Source organism: Pyrenophora tritici-repentis, chromosome 9 (assembly GCF_003171515.1).
Source record: "Pyrenophora tritici-repentis strain M4 chromosome 9, whole genome shotgun sequence".
Classification (NCBI taxonomy): Eukaryota; Fungi; Ascomycota; class Dothideomycetes; order Pleosporales; family Pleosporaceae; genus Pyrenophora; species Pyrenophora tritici-repentis.
In genome coordinates, this window is record NC_089398.1 from 251,560 (window position 1) to 275,264 (window position 23,705).

Below are 23,705 nucleotides of genomic sequence, written 5' to 3' on the forward strand. Positions count from 1 at the left end.
TCAATATCTTCAATCGCAGCTTGAATTGGGTCCATATTGGTGGAGTTAACGTGTGTTGAAGGTGAAGGGGTTTGACGTGTTTTGGTGTTCCCCGCGCATCACGCGAATCCGCGCATCACACGCACGGACACGTTACCGTGCCGGTGCGCGGAACGAGCCAGTTCGTGGGTCGAGCCACCCCACCATGATAGTGATGTAACTGTCCCAACTTCAACGCGCCATAACTCCACCAATATCAATCTGATTCAAGAAGCAATTACAGATATTGAATCGCGTGAAGAAGGCACATTTTTAAGCTATCGCGAAGTTGCTAAAAAGTTTAGGATTAGCTATCGTACGCTCGCTCGAAGGCACCAGGGTTAAACTCAGCCACGCAGCATTGCCCACCTTTCCCTCCACCCACAACATGAGACGGAGCTTATACAGTATATCAAATCGCTTACTGAGAAGCGTATACCACCTACACGTAAGATGATACGCAGCTTTGCGTCATCTCTACTTAGTAGAGAGATTTCAGAAAGCTGGTGCGATTGCAGCTCCGTATCCTCGAGGGCCATGACTGCGGTGCATGATTCAGACGCCGGATTGATAACTCCAAAAAGTCGGGGATATCAGCCCGCATACGAGTACGATGCAGCCTCAACAATGAGGGCGAAAGTCTAGTGACACGTTGTTGTTACAGGGGCTTCTTCGCTCGAATAACCTACTAAATACGCGCAATATGGCAAAGGAAAATTTGTACAGACTAGGATCATTATGTGGTCGTTGAATGGCACAGTGCTGTTATCGTTATGGCAGTGCGCATGTTGTTGAAGTACTACCTAGTGAACATAACTGTGTGCCCGGCTTGAATAGCGCAAAGGTAGAGCAGGCATGGATCTGAGTTATACGCGCGTACTCTTCTTCGTTGCCTGACTTGACGCGTGAAGGGGGCCCTCAAGATGATGATGAGGCTTTCGCATCGAGAACTTGGTACTTCCATGGGTCTTCAACTATCGATAGCGTGCGTCTTGTTTGTTGTCGTCGTCGGAATGTGGTGTAGCAACATATCGATGTAGCTCGATGTTGGGTGGATAAACATGGTGTTTGGTCTGTGGATTCACTGCTGCAAATTGTGACTGTCACAACACCGGGTAGCTGCTCATGCAGCTAGGCCTCGGCTTCTATCGGCTTCAGATATGAGTCACTATGGGTCATATTGATGGAGAACTGCCTGTAAGTTAAACAGAAAACTTTGTCTCGTCTGGAAGTTTTCCCATGCCGGTGCAGCAGGCCCCGCATAGGAATCTCGGTTAGCTGAACGGAAGACGGAAGAGGCTTCAGCCGCTGCCAGGGTCCAGCAGCTCCTTCTGGCTATGGGTGTTTCTCGAAATACCTTGAGCCACCTGGATCTGGTTGGCTTGGTGGCCAAGAACATCAACTCCTATAGTAATTTGTTAGTAAATCGATGCAGCCACGCTTTCTAACACCCACAACGTATTTGAAGTTCATTGTTTGCTGCGATCGCCTCTACTGACTCGCGTTTTTGGTGTTGCAATTTTCTCGAGCCCATCTCATCGCGATGCCAGGCACCGGCCACCGCTTGCAGCCCGCTGTTCTCCAGGCTATCCTCGACCGAATTGCTGCCTGCGAAAGTGATCGAGCCATCTCTAGAGCTACAGGTGCGAGCCGTAACACAGTAGCAAAGCTGAGGTTGAGCTTAGAGTTTTGGGGCGTGCCTTATCCGCCGCGCTGCGTTCGACTTGGGCGGCCATCTATACTCCGGCAAGCTCAGCGCGAAGGCCTTCAGGCATACCTCAATGGCTCACCGGGCGCATACATGGATGAGATGAGGGACTTCTTGTACGACGAGTACGACGTTAGGATAAGCCTTGCGAGCGTTTACCGAGAGCTAAAGAAGATGAGATGGTCTCGCAAGCTTGCAACAAAGCGGGCAAAGGAGCAGAGTGAGCCACTCCGCCGCCTCTATCTTGCCAGGATGGCGCAACACTATAAGGCGGAGCAGATCGTTGCGTTGGACGAGAGCGCCTGCAATGAGCGTACGGGCGACCGCAAGTATGGCTGGTCTCCAATCGGGGAGCCGGTGGAGCTATCACACAGCTTCAGGCGATCAGAACGGTGGTCGCTGCTGCCAGCCATGACGATAGATGGCTACATAAGCTATAAGATCTTTCAAGGCGCGATTACATCTGAGATCCTAGAAGACTTCTTAGAGTTTCAAGTGCTGCCGTTCTGCAATCCTCACCCAGGGCCAGCCTCAGTAATCGTGCTTGATAACGCCTCCATCCATCGATCAGAGCGTGTACGGGTGCTTTGCCAAAGTGCTGGAGTACTCCTTGAGTATCTGCCGCCATACTCACCAGATTTCAACCCCATCGAGAAGAGCTTTAAGCAGCTCAAGGGGTGGATGAAAAGGAATTCAGCGCAAGCGGAGAACTTCATTGACTTTGGGGTCTTTCTTGAGTATGCAGCGCAGCTGGTGTGCTGTAATATTAACTGCAGAAGCTGGTTCCATAGGTGTGGCTATCCCTATTAATTGTGCTTTTAAATGGATGCCACAGTACGTTTCTATAGGTAGATGATACCATACAAATGCGAACGATTACACCTTAATGCGCAACCCACAAAAGCGATTTAATAATTCTAAAAAAATAAGAGCTATTTCTATACATATAGAACTATCTTAGGAAGTTAACCTGTTATAATCGCATAACGTTGTAGTGTTGTACATAGGGCTATCCAAATAGACTATTGTTGCAGCGCATTTGAAACGCCTGAAAAACCTCAACACTATAGCGGGCACGGGCCGCTGTCACCAAAAACGCTCAGGCCACTAAGCTTCAAGCATTCTCGCCATCATCCTCCACAACACTGCTAGACGGTTCAACCACCAATTTCTTGCGCGCAATCTCTTCTCTTTTCTTACAACGTTCGACTCGTCTCCAGTTACGATCTGTGAGACCCTGGTACCCAGCTTGCCATTCTTTTGCAGTGTTTTGTAGCGTGAAAAACCAGCCAGGAGGCTGCTTGAAATGCTGCGTCCACAACTTCAAGATATCACCAGATGGCTGCATCAAGAGGTTGATATCCATAGCTCCGTCAATAACAAGAGTCTTATAAAGCTCGTTAATGTCCTCTCCAACTGTAGGAAATTTTAACTTAAGGTAGTTAAAGAAATTACTAGTATGCTCGTTAATCTCCTGCTCATGATCATATCGGATAGGCGCCCACTGAGATGCACTAGATACCTCAGCTCTTGTTATCGTTGGTGCAGCTGCCTGCAAGTTAGACTCCTGTTGAGGTTGCCTGTTCATCCGCTCAAGCTGTCCAACGATGAGCAGTTTTGTTAAGCTTTTGATATCATCGTCGCCATCTCCAGCCGCCCGCAACTTGCGCGTTTTCTCATGCACCCGCAGGTCCTTTGCTCTCAAAATTGCAAGCCGTACATCATCAGATGGCTCATCGTACGTTGCCCTTCTCGCTGTAATTGCTCTTGCCCACATGGAGATAATGTTGCCGTTGACAAAGAGGTGATCTTCGAAGCGCGCTGGCTGCCTCGCTGTTGGCGCCATCCAGCAGCAATAAGGATAGTTCTCGCAATGGGTATCTGTACAGCGCCATCTATCCCGGATAGCAATAGCATGCCCGCTACCTGCTTGTTCAGCTGCTATTACACCAGCAAGCCCCTCCTCTTGAATCACCGTTGCGGTGCGTCGACGAGGACCGTCGACAACCGTTGGCAACGGCTGCTGCTCCCCTGGAATTTCAGCCAAGATGAGCTCGAAATCGACGTTTACTGGCTCGCTGACATAGTTATCAACCTCTACAACAAGGCGCTGAAAGCTATTCCACGTTGCATCAACACCTCGCCGCAATCGCTTTATCGCGCGCTCGCGTTTGGCCTGCTTAGCTGGGTAAACAACAGTGCAAACAGATGAGATCTTCGCTCTTTTTGGCCGTAATTCTGCAACAACGTCATCTACCCACTGCCATAGGTCGTCGAAATGCAGCGAGTACAGCCGTACGCCGTGCTCGCTATCGGCAGCTTCAGGAATAAAGTGTTTCTCCATATCACCACCAAGGCAAGCCCTCCACCTAACGCGCAGTACAGGATTAACCTCATCCTCTAGCGCTTGCGATGAGCGAGGCAGCCATGGAGTGCCTTCTTGACGTCGGTACGCTGGCTCTCCCTCATCCTCAACACTACCGGCAGCGCCCTTAGCAGCGATCTCATCCTCATCCTCAGGCAGCGGATCGCCATCTCCATCCTCGAAAGTATCCTCATCCTCGCCAACGATATCTTCAGCTTGCGCGGAGGCAGCTGTTTGGGTGGCTTGCAGCTCAGGCTCGGACAACGGGCTTTGACGGCGCGGCGGGGCAGTCGCTGGAGGCGACGGCAGCGCCTCACGGCGGACACGTTTAGGCGTTAAATGGGTAGGATTTTGTCTAGTTGCTGGCGCTCTACGCTTCTGGGAGGACGGGTTAACGCCTTGATCGAATGGCTGCTTCGGCTTACGCTGGCGCTTGGGCGGCATCCCAACAGCAGCTAGATTGAGCTCGCAACAAGCTCCACACAAACAAAACGCTATACACGAACGATTTAGAGTACAGGACTAGCTTCATGGGCTTCTGGAGGTGGGAAACGGCTGCTGCATTAATTTACTAACAAATTACTATGGGAGTTGATGTTCTTGGGCACCAAGCTAACCAGATCCAGGCGGCTCAAGGTATTTCGAAAACCACAATAACGACTTCGTTACACCAACATTTTCTTCGTGCACTGGGCGTACAGATACGACAGATGATTGCACTTATACCGCCGGAACGGACGCGTGTGATCTGCTGCCAGGGCTCCGCCCGTGCTTCTCGCCACGCTCTCGAACAGGGAAAAAACCTTCCAAGGCGTCTACACACGCGTCATGCTAGGATGAGTTGTGAATCGCTTTGGTCAGACTCCGAGTAATGCAAGAACAATAATTGGATAGTCTCACGCCGTCGAAGGGAATAATCGGACATGTGGGTTTTTTCCTTTGACCGGCGGTCTGAGGCCCAAGTTCACTTGGAGAGCGGGCTGAAGCCAAGGTGTCACCCCTGAGATGCAACGGTGAGACTTGGCCTGCTGATCGCCCAGCGCTTTGCCAATCAGACACTAGCGGTCAAATAACGGCTCTTCTGCTAGCAGCGCGGTCGCGGGAATTTCTAAGTATCCTGATTGCCGTATAGCCCGTATCAACCGTATAGGGTGGAGCGCACCAAGGATCCCGGTGTTTGTAGACCGGAGTAAGTATAAGTGATAAAAAAGGACAACCACATAGCGATTTTGTTTGCACCACACATCATCCACCTTTCTAACACCAACACACAGTGTCAGCAGCATCAGTAAGCTTGGCAATACTAAATCTAGTGTCAACACCACCGCTTACCTCGAAGATGGTCGGCAAATTCGAAAACATTAACACCTCCATCAAGTCTACTACACAGGAATCTACGATCATGGATAGCCAAACTATCGCGCAAGTGACGCACACGTTGCAGACTGTGGCTATAGCAACCCTCTTCCTCGCAATATGCGTATATGTTCCCAAGCTCAAGCTCAAGGCCCAGCTGGGAAGTCTGCCGGCCCTCAACAGCGGAGAGAGCGGAGAAAAACACCGAAAGACATACCTCACTTCTGCAAAGAAAATGTATGCAAATGGTTACGCCAAAGTAAGCTACTCATGACTGTATAGAAAGGCTCCTGCTTATAGCGCCGCTAGTTCAAAGACTCCGTTTACAGAATTGCAGGAGAGCAGGGTAAGTTGGCTCGTTCCAAGCATAAGGAACAAGCATCGCTCATACCTCTCTAGGCGAAGACAATATCGTTATACCCCCGAGCCTGCTCCCAGAGTTACGGAAACTCCCTGACGATGTTCTCAGCTTCCCCGTAGCCGTCAAGGATGTAAGCAGACGTTAGCCATTGACGTCAATGACAACAAAACTAATCACTTATAGCTCATGGAAGTCAAATATACCAAACTGCGTGTTGAAGGGGCTACCGGTCTCCATGCAGTCAAGTCTGACCTCACACCAGCACTCCGTAGGTTGGAACGAAGAACGCTGCTTACGAGGTAATGGAGCTGATACAATATTAGCTCGATTGAACCCAGTTATCGCCTCGGAAGTCGACGCCGCACTGCGAGAAGCTATGCCCCCATGCGAAGACTGGACTGAAGTCTCCATTTTCAAAGAACTCGTCGATGTTATTGCAAAAGTCTCCGGTCGCATCTTCGTTGGGCCAGAACTATGTCGCAACCCAGAGTATATCAAGCTTGGGTCCAACTATACAATCGATCTCGTGGGAGCGGTCACAGCTGTCAAGCAGGTCCGTTCATGGCTGAAGCCGTTCTTGTGTCATCGCCTCCCGGAGGTCGTTAAGCTCCGCAAGTGCGAACAACAATTAAAGGAGTTCCTGCGCCCGATCATAGAGGAGAGGATGAATGCCAAGTCGAAAGACCCGAATTGGCAAGAGCCAGACGACATGTTGCAGTGGATGATCACGCGGGGTAGAGGTAAAGATTCAATCAACGACATTACTGCCTTCCAACTAAGCCTCATCTTCGCCGCCATCCATACCACGAGTATGACCGTCACCAGCATCATGCACACGCTCGCCGTCACACCAGAGTACGTTGACCCTCTCCGTGAGGAGATCCGCAATGTCATGGCCAATAATGATGGAATCATCACTTCTCGTGCTCTGCAACAGATGGAGAAGGTTGATAGCTACATGAAGGAAGTATTACGCGTCTACCCAACGGCCATTAGTAAGTTGGATCCCGTCAATTTTGTGTGGTGCATATTACCGTGGAGGAACATGACAACTAACACTCCTTCCCCCTCTAGCGGCCTTCACCCGCCGCGTCCTCAAAGGCATCACCCTCAGCAACGGGCAATACATCCCCCCCGGCGTCACCATCGAGGTCCCCTCCGCAGCCGTTTACCTCGATGAAAAGAATTACCCCTCTGCGGACGAATTCGACGGTTTCCGCGCTTACAAGCTGCGCGCAAGCGGCAAAGCAGCGGATATCGCGCGCAACCAGTTCGTCACTGCCAACGAGACCAACCTCAACTTTGGCTACGGAGCCCATGCTTGCCCTGGCCGTTTCTTCGCTGCCAATGAGATCAAGATGGTCTTGGTGAGGCTGATACTGGAGTATGATGTTAAGATGCCGAATGGCGAAACGGAGCGGTATGCAACGATCGATGTTGGGACGCAGAGTATGCCGGATTCGACGAAGAGTTTGGCGTTCAAGAAGGTGCAGATTTGAGCTTGTGGTGATGATCAGAGTTGTCAACAATCAATCCGGATTGACGGATTGATTGGACTTGATTGAGACTTGGTACTTTAATCAAGTCAATCCGTCCACTAGTAATTTTGGCGTCAATTCAATCCGTAGGGCGAATATTGATTGGGATTGATTGACTTTTGCTGTTGTGGTGGGTGCCATTGCCCACCGGGCAGTGCCTGCCACACCAGCACATCACGTGACTCTCAATCACCTTCTACCCTGGACTGAACCAAGATATTCTCAACAGAGATATAATTATCTATCTAGCTCTGCATGAAGTACGAGTATGTCCTTCAATATGGCACTTCGTGCACGTTGGTGGCGCGCGCCGACGTCGCTCACCAGCCTGGCTCTGGCTAGCCTCCATCACCACTCTCTCTGCCTCTGCAGCTAACTGCTGAGCCTGCTGCACCTGGAGCACTCCACCAGAAGCAATATATTGACGCTGCTGACTCTGCTTTTGTTGTTGACGCTGATTTTCTGCACGTGGCCTCTTATTCTCCTCTGCAAGTATCGTTGCTGATTGCATCGCAAGCTGAGCGCTTTTAGCAAGCTGGCGTATCGCAACGCTTGTTGGGCTCTCTGGCTGCTGACGCAGCCGCTCTTGAAGATAGCGTACCTGCTGCTAAAGCTCTGCTACTGTATGTGGTGTCTCTGTCTGCGCTGCGCCTGCGCTGCTGCGTTATTATCTGTGGTTGTCTGCGGGGGAGACCAGACTCCGCAACAATCAAATCAATCAATCTTAAGGTTGTCGATTGGTTTGATTAGCTTGCGGCGACGCTGCTGATTGATTGCGGATTGATTGTTAGGGTTTTTGAGCAGATTGATTGCGATTGATTGGTTGATTGGCTGATTGATGCTAAGAAGTAGTATACAGGGGGTTATGGTGTTGTACTCCAGCCTTCTATATCGTACTGTTGTACAATCTCCTCATCTTTGACGTCACTCCACTTATCTTCATCATCACCGTTGTTGTACAAGCCGTCAAAGCCAGCTCGTCTCCACGAACGTACAAGCTGAAGGGCAGCAAGTAACTCGCTGCCAAGAGCTCGCCGGCGCGGCTCAAGTAAATCGCCAAGCTCGCTAAAGAGCCTCTCGCAGTCGCAACTAGATGCTGGTATCGTGAGTATATCAATCGCAAACTGGCTCAAACACGGGTATTTTGAGCGTAATTGAATCCAGTACTTGACTGGGTGGCCATCGCTAAGATACTGTTCGCTTGTCCACTCTGGCTCTTGAGTTCTCCAGCGCTCGTACTCATCGTCGTGGGCAGCCTCTACCTGAGCCTTGTTGCGCCGTACGAGGGCGCCAATCACATCATCTATTCCTCTATGCCTTGGTTTTGCAGTTGTTTGAGATAGAGGACGTGTACGTTGAGGCTTATACGACTGCCAGAGCTGCAGGAAGCCAGCGTTGGCTGATGTTAGCCATTCTGGCTTATCCACCCAGCTGTTCTCGCAGTAGTATTTGTAGTATGGATGGAGGCAGGTAGCAGCGTAGTATGCTGGCGATCGATCGAGCTTGTTGTAGTAATCGTTGGCCTTACTCCAGGCGGCGCGGAGGTTAACAAAGAGGTGATCTTCAGGCGCATCAGGTGGGTTGAAGTCAACTTGCTCGTACGAGCGCGTACGGGCTTCGAGCGCGCCAAGTACGTATTCAAATACAGGAATAGTCTCATATATAGCGCCGTATTTGCCTGCCTTTCCGCGACCCTCAAGCTTCTCCGTAGCAAGCTTAAGCGGCTCTAGGCAGTCCTGATACTCTGTTATCACCGCCCAATCAGCAGCTGTAAGTCCTGTTGATCTCATCCAACTAGGTGCTTCAGGGAGTTTATTGCCACGTTGACAAGCGCGGCGATCTTCAAGGGAGAGTGCGTTAATGTAGTGCTCAGCGTAAGAGTTGTATGCTGCCTGGAGTTGAGTTGCGCGTTTGAAGGCAGCGTAGTAAGAGTTCCAGCGTGTAACAACAGGCTTCACAGGCTCAAGTACGTGGAGGCGCTCTCTAGCTGGCAACTCGGCGTTGGCGGCGGTTTGGAAGCTTCGGAAAATTTCGTGTTGTTGAGGCGTTTTTATATGGTTGATAACGTCGATAAGTACACCTAAGGGCCCTTCTTGACGCCACTCCTGCATGTACACCTCCTCTGTTTGGAGCTGCTCGTCGTTGTTGTTGTTGTACGCCTCTTGATTGCTGCCAAAGATAATTGCCTGGCCAATAAGGTTAAGCGTGTGAGGGCCGCAGCGGAGGCGTCGGTGAGCAGCGTTGAAGTCGTACGCGTGGGCGAGCGAGGAGACTGCAGTATCGTTGTTTGCAGCATTGTCGAGGACGAAGTAGCCGAGTTTATCACTCCCAATACTGTATTCTTGGAGCGTCTTTTTAATTGTATCAGCGATAGCATCACCAGTATGAGAGCCTGCGAGATGTGGGAGGGCGATGGGGAGATCTTGTATCACTCCAGAGGCGTTAGCAAAGTGTGCAACGACTCCAAAGAATCCACGCTTGCCACCCTTTGTCGTCCAACCATCAAAGCTTATGTGGATCTTGCTTGCAGCTTCTGACAGAGCGCAGACAATCTGTGGCTGCATATATTGGAAGAGGCGCATTGCGTAGGTAGCTACACTGCGAGGACTTACCCACAAAGCTGCCTCTGCCTCTGGGTTTGCAAGGCTAATCATCTCGCGAAAGGACGGCCTTGCAAGTAGCTCCATTGGCAAGTTGTTATCAAGAAGGCAGAACACTGCAACTTCACGAAACTGCTGGATGTTGAAGTTGCCCATCGCGTTGGCAGCCTCTTGAGAGACTGCAACACCAGTCTCCAGCGTCTGTCGTAGAGAGAGTTGCTGCCCTGTTCTTCGAGGCTTCAGGCCGTCTTTTGTAAAGCCATGGCCTCGTTTCTGAAGGCCAAGATGAGCTGCAGCTGAGGAGGTGGCCTTTGATACGTCAAAAACTCCACTGCCGCCAGTGTCAATGACCTTGTGGATGTGGCAGTATTTGCATACAAACCACACTCGATTCTGATCGTAGAGCTCAACAACGCGATATCCATGTTGAAAGATCCAACTCTTGACGCGCCGCCCAGTTGTAAGAGGCTTCATGAACCGAGGGAGGCGATCCCAGTTAATGCCGTCAAAGTTATCGCCATTATCAGGCTCTGTATCAACACTAGCCTCTGTTGTTGCTGCTGTACCAGCCTGGCTGCCCTCAGCCGCACCCTCCTCCTCTGTTTGCGACTCGAAAAATTGCGACTCAAACGTTGTGGCCTGGCTTACGGCGGCGCCAAGGGTTTCCTGAGGCGACAGCGATCGCTGAGATAGGACAGAGGGCCTTGATAGGCGCGCCCGTTTGGCGGCGGCGGCGGCGGCAGCAGTATTGGTGGGAACTCGAGAGCGTTTGGCCATCGTGGGCGATACTAAACACTAAAGAAAAATGTCTGTATAGGTAGCTAGGCAACTAGTGTTGTGTGTAAGGGATTATTAGGGAACTGAGTGAGCGAAATCGTTGTTGTATTAAGAACAGCGAAGGACTAGCTATATAGGTGCGGGGTGAAGCCTAGAAGAGGCTAGCCCCTAAGCAGAAGGAGCTAGTCCTATAAGAGGAGAGCTAGCTGGTGAGAAGTGAATGCATAGAGACTGGCTTGCCCGGCCGACAGGGATCACAAGCTAAGCGAGATAGGGGTCCAAGATAACTATCTTCAACACCAAAAACCTTCTCTTAATACGACACTACTCGCCTTACAACTCGTTAATAATAAATCAATCTAACTAATCAAATCAATCAATCTGACCTTCGCAAGTTGATTTGATTAGCTATTTTGAAAAGCTTAGATTGAGTTGATTGAGTTGGTAAAAACTCCAAATGACCAATCAAATCAATCAATCTGACCAATCTGGATTGATTGTTGCGGAGTCTGGGGGAGACGGTGTTCTGGCTACTGTGAGCGACGATAGGACGCGATCTGGACGGGGAGGGACAAGGCCTGTGGCCTAGAAGCCTGCCTGGATATTCTGCTGCGTAAAAACTATCGGCCGGATCCGTGTATAGGCTGTGAGGAAGTCTATCTTGTCAATATGGTAGACGCCTTGGCGAGCGAGCTCCTCAACCTCACGTCCGTACGCGCGCTTAAGAGGAGAGTAGCAGCTCACATCTAGAGGCTGGAGGAGATAAGAGGTATAAGGTGGCATGTAGAGGGTAATAATCCTGTTCTCTGCGCAATACTAGTCGAACTCTAGCGTAGCGTGGCTACTATGGCCGTCAAGGATAAGAAGCCGATAGACTCTAGCTGTACGAGACGCTGTATACTAGTTGAAGTGCTTTACCTACTTAAAACTAAGCTCATCTGTCGTCTAGCTATTGTCGGAGACGCCAATAATCTAGTCTAGTGGGAGCCTATTATACCAGCTGGCCTGGTGGACCTTACTAGACAGGATCACGAACGGTGGTAGAGACCAGCCAGACGCATTAATGCACTCTATCGCTGTTACCTACTCGCGATTGCCTAGCTGTACGACAACTGCTCTGCTAACTCTGTTAGAGCTAGTCACAACTTTTGACGTTGCAGCGACGCCCATAGCGAAGCCAGTCTCATCAAAGTTGTAGATGTCCTGGTCTAGCACGCCGTACGTCTGGCGCGTCTCCTCTACTAGCTTAAACCACGCTACAATGGCGATAGGATCCTTAGAGTTAGCGCGCTGGCTATTAAGCCTTTTACTCCACTTTGTCCGAAGCTCTGGCTGGCTCTGGATAAAGCGCGACATCCAGTTCTTGCCAACAGGTTGCGGAGGTGGATCTTGGCCACGCGCAGCGAGTAGAGTGTCTGCCATCCGTCGCACGTCGATAATATGGGGCGGAAATCCTCGTCAATTAAGGTCTAGGATCCACTGCACGAGAGACTGCTCCTCGATAGGTGATAGCTTACGCCTAGTAGATAGAATCTCTGATCGTGGCTGGACACCGTGGAGGCGCGTCTCGAGAGTTGATTTTGGCACGTCATACGCTGCTGCAAGTGCGCGCACTAATTGTTTTGGATTATTACGATAGGAAGCTATAGCAAGACTTAGCCTGCCTTCACGAGAAGTCTGTATAGAGCGTTGTCGTCGCGGCATTGTGGTAGTTGTGCAGAGCGTCGGGTCAAGTTTGGTGGGGCGGCCAGCTTACTGGTGTGGCTAGCTTACTGGTGGAGCACGTTAACGTCAAGGATCAGTAAGTGGGCCGGTTTAGTTAGTGGGCCACCCCACCAAACTTGACCCAACGCTCTACACAACCACTACAATGCCGCGACAACAACGCCCTATACAGACTTCTTGTGAAGGTAGAATTTGTCTTGCTATGGCCTCCTATCGTAATAATCCAAAACAATTAGTGCGCGCACTCGCAGCAGCGTACGACGTGCCAAAGTCAACGCTCCAACGACGTCTTTATGGTACTAAGGCACGATTAGAGATAGTCTCTGTTAACCGCAAGCTATCGCCTATTAAAGAGCAGTCTCTCGTACAGTGGATTCTTGAGCTTGACCGACGTGGATTTCCACCCCATATTATCGACGTACGACGAATGGCCAGACTTGTCAACAAACAAAACAAAACAGGATTTTGAGCCTATCCTGACTTGATTGGAAAATTGGCGATCGCGCGTCCTGTATTGATTGTTTAGTGTTAAATTTTAGGTAACATGGTTGGCAAGCGAGCGCCGCACCCCACCAACTTTCGCACCTCACTGATTTCAACCTACAATGGCTCAACGCAACGCTACTCTATCGTTATCAAATGAAGCAGATATTCAACTTGCTATCTCCTCTATTAACTCTTATTAAGTGTAGAGTAATCGTAGTACTGCTGCTATCTACAACGTATCCGAACGATCAATCCGCCGCCGACGCGCTGGTATACCTGCCCGACGCGATTGCCAGCCTAACTTAAGGAAGCTTACCTAGAGAGAAGAGGAGGTGATTGTCAGCTATATACTTCACCTCGATCAGCGCGGGTTTGCGCCTACCTACGCAGCTGCACGTGATATGGCTGATAAGCTGCTAGCTGCACGCGGCGCTGGCTAGGTTGGGCAGAAGTAGCTAGCTAACTTTGTTAAGCGTACAGACAGTCTTCGGACGTGTTTCAACTGAGCGTACGATAGGCAGAGAGCTCTATGTGAGGATGCGACATTAATAAAGAGGTGGTTTGAGCTTGTAGAGGAGACAAAGGCCAAGTACGGTATCTGTAACGGGCTGAGCCCTAAGTCACATGACTAGGCTGCGAGCCTAGTCGCTTCCCCGGCAACGAGAGGGCCGTGCGCCAACCCAAACAAAGCGGGCTCGCCGCTCGCGTCTTACCTTCTTTCTTCATCTTGACTGTAAATAGCATCTGGACTAGGTAGCTGGAATACAGTTCCTACAGACCGTTCACATACAGTCAAGATCAAGAAGAACACGCAGAACACGCAGAACACGCAGAACACGCAGAACACGCAGAACACGCAGAACACGCAGAACACGCAGAACACGCAGAACACGCAGCAACCAAGGCACCGTTATAATGAGCTCCCCCGGGGATACTAACATGACGACGAACGATTCGAACCAGCTGTTACAGTCGCTACTACAGAGACTTGAAGACATGAGCACTAGGATGGAGAGGCTGGAAGCATCATCGCACGAGCCACCTCAAACGCCTGGTCACAATACAGACGCCACCACTGATCCGACGCCAACCTCCGAGACTTCGAACACATCTGTGCCTATAATCCCAAAGCCGCGGCACAGCTTACCCCACCCGCCTACGTTTGGTGGAAACAAATCACAATGGCGAGGATGGAAGCTAGAGATGGAGGGCAAGATCGAAGAAGACGCGCAAGCTATTGGAAGCCTAAAAGCTCAGCTACGCTACGTCTACATGCGTCTTGATGGGGCAGCGAAAACCAACGTTACAACATACTACGAGATACAAGTTAAAGAAGAATCGCCAAACCCTTTCAAGCTGCTTGACCGCCTTGAACTCCTCTACGGCGAACGAAATCGGAAGGAGAAAGCCATTCAGAACCTCTACTCTATACGCCAGAAGGACGACGAGACGTTTATTTCCTTCTATCCACGGTTTGAGAAAGAGATGGCCAACGCTGACGCAGAAAGCTGGCCTGAGCATACGAAGATATCCTACTTACGAAATGCATTAAGTGGTAGGATAAAGGATAGGCTTGTTGGTACATCAGGGACAGAAACAAGCACATACGCAAGGTTCGCTCAGAAGTGTGTAGATCTTAGCAACGACATGGAGTTGTTCGGCCAATGGACGAAAACAACCCGTCGTTACGGTAGCCGAACTGCTGAAAATGCACCAACCTATGAACCACCAGCAAAATCGAATAATGCCACTCTCACAGCAGCTTCCCCTGAAGACATGATGGAATGGGAACCTACGCAGCCTACAACTACCCAAGTGAACGCTGTCGGCCTCCGCGGCAAGACCAACATGAATGGATATCCATCTAGGCGTCCTGAGGACCGAGAACTTATTGGAAAACGAGCAAAATGGGTCAACCAAGAGGAAATCGATGCTCGACGCCAGGAACGACGCTGTCTTCGATGCGGCCGCAACAATTGCCGAATAGCTACATGCCCGTTGGCAGCCGCTCTACGACCAACTCACGTTAGCGTCAAGACAGCAAAGAGTACTGTGGTCACCAAGGCAGCTGTAGAGGAGGAAGATCCAGAAGACTCCGAAGCAGAGCAATAGGAACACGCGGCAGCTCAGAAAGAATGGAAGGAGACTGGAAAGCAAAAGATGGATAGCGATCCCTTTGTAGTGGACGTTAGACTTAATGGAACTGACTTTGTCACTGGACTTGTTGACTCAGGTTGCCTTTGCTATTCCGCCATCAATGAACAACTCTTTCGATCTCTGAGACTGCCATCAATCAAGATAGCCCCGCGTCAGCTGGAGGAAGCAGCTGGGAAGAACGCAGAACCAAGTACTGTCCTAGATACAGTTACTTACGCCTCGATAGACATAGACGGCCACCAGCAGAAACGCGTCTTCTTCTACGTTGTACCTGGCCTGACTTACGACGTGATTCTGGGAAAGCCCTGGTTAGAGGATGCCGACGTCACAATTTCGGCCAAACAAGGCTGCCTGGATATCGGCGCATCAAACATCCGCGCATGGAACCACAAGAAAGCGTCATACAAGCCACCACCAATGAAGGCTACTCAGGTGATGGCTTCCGCATTCATGGCGGAGGTGAGAAGAAGCCGTAGGAAGAACAAAGGAGACGGTATTGCGCTCGACACTGGACTGTTCGCTGTTTCCATCGCCGACATTGAGAAAGCTTTGAAACCGCGCAAACGATCCGATCCGAAGACGAAGCTCCCACCCCAGTACCACCAATGGCTGAAGGCTTTCGACCATTTCCTAGCTGAGAAACTTCCCCCGCATCGTAAAGGCGTTGATCTCCACATTGAGATTGAAAAGGATCAAGACGGAAACGAGAAGACCATTCCATGGGGTCCGCTCTACGGCATGAGCCGAGAAGAGTTACTAGTGCTTAGGAAAACTCTCACCGAGCTGTTAGACAAGGATTTTATCCGCGCTAGTAACTCTCCCGCAGCCGCACCCGTCCTAATGGTTAAAAAGCCAGGAGGGGGCATCCGATTTTGCGTTGACTACCGAGGCTTGAACAACATCACCAGGAAGGACCGTTACCCTCTGCCTCTATTCACAGAAACACTGAGAAATGTGGCCAAAGCTAAATGGTTCACAAAACTTGACGTTATCGCAGCCTTCCACAAGATCCGTGTGGCCAAAGGAGAGGAATGGAAGACAGCTTTCCGAACAAGATACGGCCTATTCGAATGGCGGGTTGCTCCCTTCGGACTAACAGGAGCACCAGCCGCATTTCAACGCTACGTAAATAGTGTTCTGCAGGATTACCTTGACGACTTTGTTTCAGCCTACGTTGACGACATCTTGATCTACTCGTCAGGATCGCTTCAGGATCACAGAGAGAAGGTTGGAAAGGTTCTTCAACGCCTCATAGACGCTGGACTGCAGATTGATATCGACAAGTGCGAGTTCGAGACTAAACGAGTTAAATACCTCGGGTACATTGTGGAAGCAGAAGTGGGTATTCGAGTTGACCCTGAAAAGATTATCGCAATCCGCGAATGGGCTACACCAACGTCAGTTAAGGCTATCCGAGCATTTATTGGTTTTGCCAACTTCTACCGAGTTTTTATACCGAACTTCTCGGACATTGCTGAACCGCTCATCAACCTAACTAAGAAAGAGATGGTTTTTCATTGGGACGAGGCTTGCAATCAAGCATTTGAAACGATTAAGGAACTTCTCATTACAGCACCAATACTCGGCCATTTTGATCCAGAGAAGGACACCTTAGTAGAAGCCGACTCCTCAGGACATGCAACTGGCGGCCTATTGCTGCAGAAGGACAAGAACAACAACTGGCAACCCGTTGCTTACTACTCAAAGAAGCACTCACCAACAGAGGCCAATTATCCAATTCATGACAAGGAGCTTCTAGCTATTGTTCGTTGCTTAGAAGCATGGGCTCCTGAACTACGTATGGTTAGGAAGTTTACAGTTCTGACGGACCACAAGAACCTCCAATACTTCTACCGCGAACGACAGCTGTCTGAAAGACAAGTACGTTGGTCAGAGTTTCTCTCACGATTCGACTTCTCCCTGGAATGGAAACCTGGAAAGACTATGGGAAAACCCGACGCCCTATCACGACGAGAACAAGACCTACCCGCCAACTATGACGATGAACGAATACGGTCTCGATTTATCCGTCTCTTCCAGAGCAAGCACTTGCGGAGTGTTCAAATCCAGTCTCTATCGTCTGAGGAGATTGACTTCACAAAAGAGATACGCATGTTTGAGGACCAGGAGATGCAGAATCTGTGGCACCGAAGCCGCCAAGAAGATAAGCTTTATCAGGAGCTTACTACACTAGTAGCAAATAAGGAGAGGAACCTCCCTACTAAGCTTCAGAAGGAGAAGTTAGTGAGTATAGCAGAATGCACCCTAGACGAGAGAGGCTTGTTACGATTTCGAGACCGGACATGGATCCCTCACTGCGAACCACTCCGCACGCGAATCATTCAAAATATTCACGACTCGCATATTACTGGCCACCCCGGACGAGATCTTACCTACTCAATCTTATCAAGGCAGTTCTTCTGGTCAGGTGCAGCAAGCGACGTGCGACGCTTTGTCCGTAACTGCGAGATTTGCGGAAGGAATACGATATGGAGAGAAACAAAGAAGGGCCTCCTTAAACCATTACCGATCCCAGAACGTATATGGGGGGAACTTTCAATCGATTTCATTACCGACTTGCCGCCATCTGGACGGGATAACGCAACGAACTGTATGGTGGTCACTGATCGGCTGACAAAGGGAATTGAACTAGAAGGTATGCACGATATCTCGGCACAAGCCGTAGCACAACGACTTTTCGAACGGCATTATCCTATTCACGGTATTCCAACGGCAATTACGAGCGATAGAGGACCACAATTCGTTAGCGATCTTTGGAAGCATTTCTGTAAGCTCCTTAGCGTTGAGCAACGCCTGTCGACTGCCTACCATCCGCAAACCGATGGTGCAACAGAACGAATGAATCAAGAGATTGAAAAGATGATTCGAATCTGGGCCACGTACACGCAAGAAAACTGGCTGGCACTTTTACCTGTCGTTATGGGAGCAATCAACAACCGCGAGGCCTCATCCACTGGCCTAAGCCCCTTCTATTTCATGCACGGATATCACAATGAACCTATTCAGCTAGTAGAGGATCGAACTATTCAGGACCGACCAAAGAAAGATGGCGAAGCACTAGCAGAAGGCTTCCTCAAAAGACTCCAAGATGCAACAGAGTGGGCCCAAGCCGCGATCGCGATGACACAAGAGAAACAGCAGCATCAGGCTAATAAGACAAGAACAGCAGCGCCCCAATACAAGGAGGGAGACTGGGTGTTTCTAAACCTTAGAAACGTGAAGACAACACGACCTTCCAAGAAGCTAGACTGGTTGCATGGAAAGTATAAAGTCTTGAAGCAGGTCAACTCCCACTCTTATAAGCTTGACGTTCCGGGAAAAATCCATCCTGTCTTTCACGTAGACCTGCTTCGCTACGCGCCTGACGACTCTTTCCCATCGCAGAAAGTTGGAGACACTCAGCCAGGGCCTATACTTATAGATGGAGACGAGTTATGGCTGGTTGAGCGTATTCTGGGCGAACGGACAATAGGGCAAGGAGGGAAAGGAATCAAGGAGGCATATGTGAAGTGGGTGGACTATACTGAACCGACATGGGAACCAGTGAGCAACGTACTAAAGACTGACGCTTGGAAGAAATGGAAAAAACTACACGCTAAAGGGAAAGGAGGGGGGTAATGTAACGGGCTGAGCCCTAAGTCACATGACTAGGCTGCGAGCCTAGTCGCTTCCCCGGCAACGAGAGGGCCGTGCGCCAACCCAAACAAAGCGGGCTCGCCGCTCGCGTCTTACCTTCTTTCTTCATCTTGACTGTAAATAGCATCTGGACTAGGTAGCTGGAATACAGTTCCTACAGACCGTTCACATGGGTCGCTTATAGCTTGTTTATAGGTCTGAGGGATTCTAATGCCTTTAACTTCTGTTGCTGCGAAAGCTTTGCCGCTAAGTTCTGCTCGTCCCGTGACATCGAGGTTTCCACTTACAATCACCGTATAGAAGGCTTTAACAATCGTCTCGTGTGCAGACTCTTCATGGTGGTGCGTAGATGTCGGGATTTCAGTTGTGGGGTCTTCGTCAGCTCGGCTCTCTCGTAGGACAGCTAGCATAGCTTTGACAATTTTGGCTTGGCGATGTTCATCCTCCATGTCGTCAAATGTATCTCGCTTTCTCTTTTGGGTCCGAGTCCTGAAGTGATACCTAGCTGATGGTTCGGCTGCTACTGGGTTGGTAACTTCGTCTACCTCCATTTCTTCGCTCTCATCCTCTACTGTTGGCGCGGGTGGAGTGATAGTAGGTGATGGGTGCGCAGGTGCTGGCGTAGGCGGCGATGGTGGCGGCGGTGATGGCGGCGATGGTGGCGGCGATGATGGCGGCGGCAATGGCGGCGATGATGGCGGCAGTTCAATATCAATATCCAGGGCGTCGGGTTTAGTTAGTTGATTTAGGTTCTTCTTTGGTCTTCCTCTGGCTTTCCGTGGGATGAGCTCATTAGATGTGCCCATTGGACCTGATTTGACTCTCAAGTTCAGGTCTATCTTTCCCCCTGGCACCTTCTCATTAGTTTGGATGACGCTAACTCTATGCGTATATCCAAGGTCAGGAGAGTAGACTTTGAACTGCTTGTCTGTAGTTTCAGAATATCCCATAAAGACGCCTGCTCGACCACGGTGCACTAACTTGTCTAATCTCCCTTTCGCTGGCAGCGTCTTTGGATTGAGATAGGTGTAACACTTGCTCCCCCAGACTCGTACGTGGTCTACGCCTGGGCGTTTCCCTGAGAATACCTGCTCTGGAGACGTGGGTTTTCCCTCGACCAGCGGTCCTGTTGGCAGTCTATTGCGGATGTAGGCGTCAGCCTCAGCGGCCTCGTCCCAGAACTCAATAGGAAGTTGTGCATCATCGAGCATTGCCCTCATTGCGTGTTCGGCAGTCTGGATGCTTCGCTCCACTGGTCCATTTTGATTCGAGCTCGCAATTACGGTGTAGTCGGCCTGAACCCCGTCTTCAGTTTCCCACTGGTTTATCACAAGCTTTAGTTCTGGCGCATTGTCTGATCTGCAGGCCTTCACCTTCTTCCCAGTCTGGAGCTCTACCTTTGCCTTCCATCTGCGTAGCTCTAGGATAGCCTGGTCCTTGGTTTTCAGTGGTATCGACCAGTTCTTTCGGGAGTGGTTGCAGATTATTTGCATAAGGTAGTTATTTCCGCGGAGTGATGTAGGGAACGGTCCAGCTAAGTCAAGAGATACTAGTGCTAGTACCTCCTTTTTGTGTTCTGCTAGGATTTTGTTCATCTTATTCCTCATCTTGCCTTTAAGGCATGGGTCACAGAAGCGCCTGTGGGCTGGGGGTACTTTAATCTTTTCAATTGTCGTTACCTTATACAGGTTTCGTAGCATTGCTGGGCCGTAGTGAGCAAACCGTCTGTGCATTAGCCTGTAGTTCCGGCGATCTTTCTTCGTAGACTTGTCTTCTTCGGATTCGTCTGGGTCCTGGTCGGATTGTGTCTCGGGTTGTGTCTCCTGACTTTCCTCCGCAGTGCTTTGATCGTTGCTGTCGGTCCGAGTCTTGCCTGCAATAAACGCCTTTCCTGAGTACTTGCTTGCAATGTGGCTTACGATGTACAGACCGTCCTTCTGTGCTGCTTGTACTGCGATTCTTGATTTGTCCTCAAAATACATGTTCTTGTCATCAAAAGTGCCTTGAAGTCCCTCCCTACACAACCGTCTTGCTGCGATTAGATTCACGCCGAGCTTAGGTACGTAGAGAACCTTTCGGAGTAATCCTGTTGTCCCATCCAGTGCCTTCATCATAACAGTACCACGTTGGGTAGAATGAAGAAATCCTCCCCCAACCTGGATAGTGGTGAGCGGCGTGCGCTTTAGCGGTCCTCTAAACAGGTTTCTCTTGTCAGTCATGTGTGATGAAGCACCAGTATCAGCAATCCAGTTCGCCGGTGTGCTTTTACTAGCTTGTTCCGCAGAGATATGGCAGTGTTGCGTACATTCTGTTTCCACGGATGTAGACTCGTGGCTGGTCTCGCTGTCCGTGCCTGAGGAGCCATTGTCCGTTCCAGAGTCAGAATCCTGATTCTTGGCTGCGTACCCATGCTTGCGCCTCGAGGTTGTCTTGACTGTAGGCTTGACAGGTTTGTCAGATCGCTTCTTGTTCTCATTTCTAGAAGGTCTCTTCGACTTGGCTGCGCGTCTCTCAGCTCTTTCGTCTTTCTCTCGAAGTTTTCTTCCGAATTCCTGAATTTCACCCTTGTATTTGCAGTCTCGGGCCCAGTGTTCTCCCTTACAATGGAGGCATCCTGTGGATGGGCCTAATTCAGGCGATGTAGAACGGGGGCGGTCGCGCATCGAGGAGTCCGAGCTTCTATGGTCATTCGGGTGACGGTACTTCGGGAATGCTACATTTGCATGCTCAGCCGTGTCGTTCAGTCGCAGCTCCTTCGTGCGGAGTGCAGCAATCTTTTCGTCAACCGTGAGAGAGGTCTGGACATCGAGATAGTCGATTACTGATCCGTAGCTTTCTGGAAGAGCGCGTAGCATGATCTGGAGAAGTGCCTCATCATTGTAGAGTCCCTTGGCAGCAGGCTTAGCTGCAATAATCTTGCGGCGGTATTCTTTTAGCTTTGCCCACGTGTAGTCGACATCCTTCTCGTCTTTCCAGGTGAAGTTCTGAAGCTTGGTCATGATGTTGTTGGCTGTCAACTGATCAGTCTTTGAGTACTTGACCTTCAGTGCGGTCCAGAGGGCAGATGCAGTCTCGTACTCGTCTGCGAGAGCGTCGTCATCATCAAGGAGACTGTTTGTGATGTAGAACAGTGCCTTAGCCTCATCCTTGTCGTATTCCTTTGCCTTTTCAGCGTTCCATGTACCTCCCAGTCGTTCGAAGTCGCTTGTCAGGCCTAGGACGCTTGCTTGTTCTGTAGGGTTGACAGTGCCGGCCGGGTCTTGAGAGGTGTTGGCAGTTGATGTGGAGGTGCCAGCTCCATGTCGTGCAATCCAGGCGTACGCGTGCTTCGTGACTTCGATAGTGTAGAAGATTCCCTTTCCCTTCAGCTTCAGTTTGTTATTGCGGAACCATTTCTCGTGATTCTCCTTCGTCAGCTTTGGGATCTTAGGCTCCTTATCGTATCTGTCGTCGCTGCCCATCTTCGCGGTTGTGCTTTTGACTGTCTGTGACGCGTCAAATGCCGTAGTTGTGTGTGGTTTCGAGGTGTAGGGGTGTTTAGTGGGTTTGTAAACGTTTTGGCGTCTGCGCCCTTCAGCTTTCTCTAGCTGGAACCGTATGCTCGTTTTCGGTGTGTGAGAAGCTCGTCTCGTCTTCCGTGTGCGAGAAGCCCGTCTCGTCTTTCGTATGCGAGAAGCTCGTCTCGTCTTCCGTGTGCGAGAAGCTCGTCTCGACTTTCGTGGCTTCAGATCACCTTGATCTGGTGGGTCGCCGAATCGTAGAGCACCGAGCAACCGGGCTCATAACCTATTGAGAAGCTGGCACTATTAGTAGTAGTATGACTACCTAATAGAGCGCTCTCTAAGGCACAACGGTAGTGGTGGTACGACTCGTATTGTATTGACTAAGGAGCTATTCACACGTTCGTAGATCCGTGTTGCGTGCAGCTGCGTCCAAGCTCCCCGCTAGGACCCACCTGCACGTGTCACCAATCATGTGACTACTCCTCCGCTTGATACCACCAAGTCACTTACGGACTGTATTCTCAACAGAATGTCTATTTGTACAGCCTCCCCCCTTTTCGCACTTGAGCGATCCCAAAAAACAACTACTGGGTCTGTTTACAGCCCGAAATGATATCAATGTGAGCATGCAGGCTATCCTTTTCCCTTTGTCACCAGCAAACGTACCTATTACAAGACTACCGATAGCCTCTACGCTCTCGGCGTTACCAATACATACCTTGTGATCTTACCTAAGCCTTCCAACGCTTGTAATCGCATCGAGTAGTGCATGTGTCCGTGTAAGAGCGATGGAGAAGGTCTTGGAGCCTTGATCGGGCTGAGGGATTGATAGCGCACGGTAGTCCGCTTGCAGAAGGAGTCGGTCTTAGCAGTCATGTTGGTTGTGGTTACTGAGTTACTGTGTGCATGGTCAGAGTAAGGCCTCCAAACGCTGCAGCGTACAAGGCTTGGGGTGGGCTGCGGTTTCAACACTCGTAATAAGAGGTTAGGAACTTATGGAACTGCGGGACAGTCATTCTAAGCTTAGTCTGACTGAAGCAACCGGCGATCATCTTGACGTGCTGGTAACATTGGAATGCGTTTTTTTTTTTTGAAATCTTTATCTCTACTGTATCCTTGTCACTTTCGGCGCATGATTCGCGCTGCATCTCGGTCGGATATCAAGGTATGATACTCCTAAAAGATAAGGAAAGGAATGTAAATTGACATACGACCCGTTCGATAGCCATTGCGCGTGCGGTGTTGTGGCGGAGAACAAATCGCCGCCACGTCGCGCCACGACACACAGCCGAGCGGCGATCCGACATGGAGAAAAGCATGCAAAGTCATTCTAAACGCAAGGTCAGACAACATCGCGGCTTTTGTTCGTCCTTTTGGTTGATTCATTGATGTCACTAGTTTCCGAGATCCAATCTTGCTTATATCGACGAAGACGCCTTGAATGAGTGCGCTAA

The 23,705-nt window shown here is 50.2% G+C and overlaps 9 protein-coding genes across 9 annotated transcripts; 5 read left to right on the top strand and 4 right to left on the bottom strand.

The window, feature by feature from the left end:
• Nucleotides 1-1,561: 1,561 nt before the first annotated feature.
• On the top strand, nucleotides 1,562-2,536 carry PtrM4_144680 (DDE-3 multi-domain protein; the record flags this gene model as incomplete). Its single annotated transcript, XM_066109768.1, has 1 exon — nucleotides 1,562-2,536. One exon carries the CDS (start codon nucleotides 1,562-1,564, stop codon nucleotides 2,534-2,536), a length of 975 nt encoding a protein of 324 aa, XP_065959751.1.
• A 304-nt stretch (nucleotides 2,537-2,840) lies between these two features.
• PtrM4_144690 (uncharacterized protein) lies at nucleotides 2,841-4,535 on the bottom strand (the record flags this gene model as incomplete). The annotated part of the gene is made up of 2 exons (XM_066109769.1): nucleotides 2,841-4,217; nucleotides 4,296-4,535. The coding sequence occupies 2 exons, from the start codon at nucleotides 4,533-4,535 to the stop codon at nucleotides 2,841-2,843; spliced, it is 1,617 nt and encodes a 538-aa protein (XP_065959752.1).
• An 895-nt stretch (nucleotides 4,536-5,430) lies between these two features.
• On the top strand, nucleotides 5,431-7,307 carry PtrM4_144700 (CypX, Cytochrome P450; the record flags this gene model as incomplete). Its single annotated transcript, XM_001942178.1, has 6 exons — nucleotides 5,431-5,706; nucleotides 5,757-5,793; nucleotides 5,847-5,938; nucleotides 5,992-6,076; nucleotides 6,132-6,803; nucleotides 6,883-7,307. The coding sequence occupies 6 exons, from the start codon at nucleotides 5,431-5,433 to the stop codon at nucleotides 7,305-7,307; spliced, it is 1,587 nt and encodes a 528-aa protein (XP_001942213.1).
• A 902-nt stretch (nucleotides 7,308-8,209) lies between these two features.
• On the bottom strand, nucleotides 8,210-10,102 carry PtrM4_144710 (uncharacterized protein; the record flags this gene model as incomplete). Its single annotated transcript, XM_066109770.1, has 1 exon — nucleotides 8,210-10,102. The coding sequence occupies one exon, from the start codon at nucleotides 10,100-10,102 to the stop codon at nucleotides 8,210-8,212; it is 1,893 nt and encodes a 630-aa protein (XP_065959753.1).
• Nucleotides 10,103-11,806: 1,704 nt separating this feature from the next.
• PtrM4_144720 (uncharacterized protein) lies at nucleotides 11,807-12,145 on the bottom strand (the record flags this gene model as incomplete). Its single annotated transcript, XM_066109771.1, has 1 exon — nucleotides 11,807-12,145. One exon carries the CDS (start codon nucleotides 12,143-12,145, stop codon nucleotides 11,807-11,809), a length of 339 nt encoding a protein of 112 aa, XP_065959754.1.
• A 448-nt stretch (nucleotides 12,146-12,593) lies between these two features.
• PtrM4_144730 (uncharacterized protein) lies at nucleotides 12,594-12,917 on the top strand (the record flags this gene model as incomplete). The annotated part of the gene is made up of 1 exon (XM_066109772.1): nucleotides 12,594-12,917. One exon carries the CDS (start codon nucleotides 12,594-12,596, stop codon nucleotides 12,915-12,917), a length of 324 nt encoding a protein of 107 aa, XP_065959755.1.
• A 956-nt stretch (nucleotides 12,918-13,873) lies between these two features.
• Nucleotides 13,874-15,046, top strand: PtrM4_144740 (Retrotrans-gag domain containing protein; the record flags this gene model as incomplete). The annotated part of the gene is made up of 1 exon (XM_066109773.1): nucleotides 13,874-15,046. The coding sequence occupies one exon, from the start codon at nucleotides 13,874-13,876 to the stop codon at nucleotides 15,044-15,046; it is 1,173 nt and encodes a 390-aa protein (XP_065959756.1).
• Nucleotides 15,047-15,094: 48 nt separating this feature from the next.
• PtrM4_144750 (uncharacterized protein) lies at nucleotides 15,095-18,730 on the top strand (the record flags this gene model as incomplete). The annotated part of the gene is made up of 1 exon (XM_066109774.1): nucleotides 15,095-18,730. One exon carries the CDS (start codon nucleotides 15,095-15,097, stop codon nucleotides 18,728-18,730), a length of 3,636 nt encoding a protein of 1,211 aa, XP_065959757.1.
• Nucleotides 18,731-18,840: 110 nt separating this feature from the next.
• Nucleotides 18,841-22,209, bottom strand: PtrM4_144760 (uncharacterized protein; the record flags this gene model as incomplete). The annotated part of the gene is made up of 1 exon (XM_066109775.1): nucleotides 18,841-22,209. The coding sequence occupies one exon, from the start codon at nucleotides 22,207-22,209 to the stop codon at nucleotides 18,841-18,843; it is 3,369 nt and encodes a 1,122-aa protein (XP_065959758.1).
• Between the last annotated feature and the right edge of the window lie 1,496 nt (nucleotides 22,210-23,705).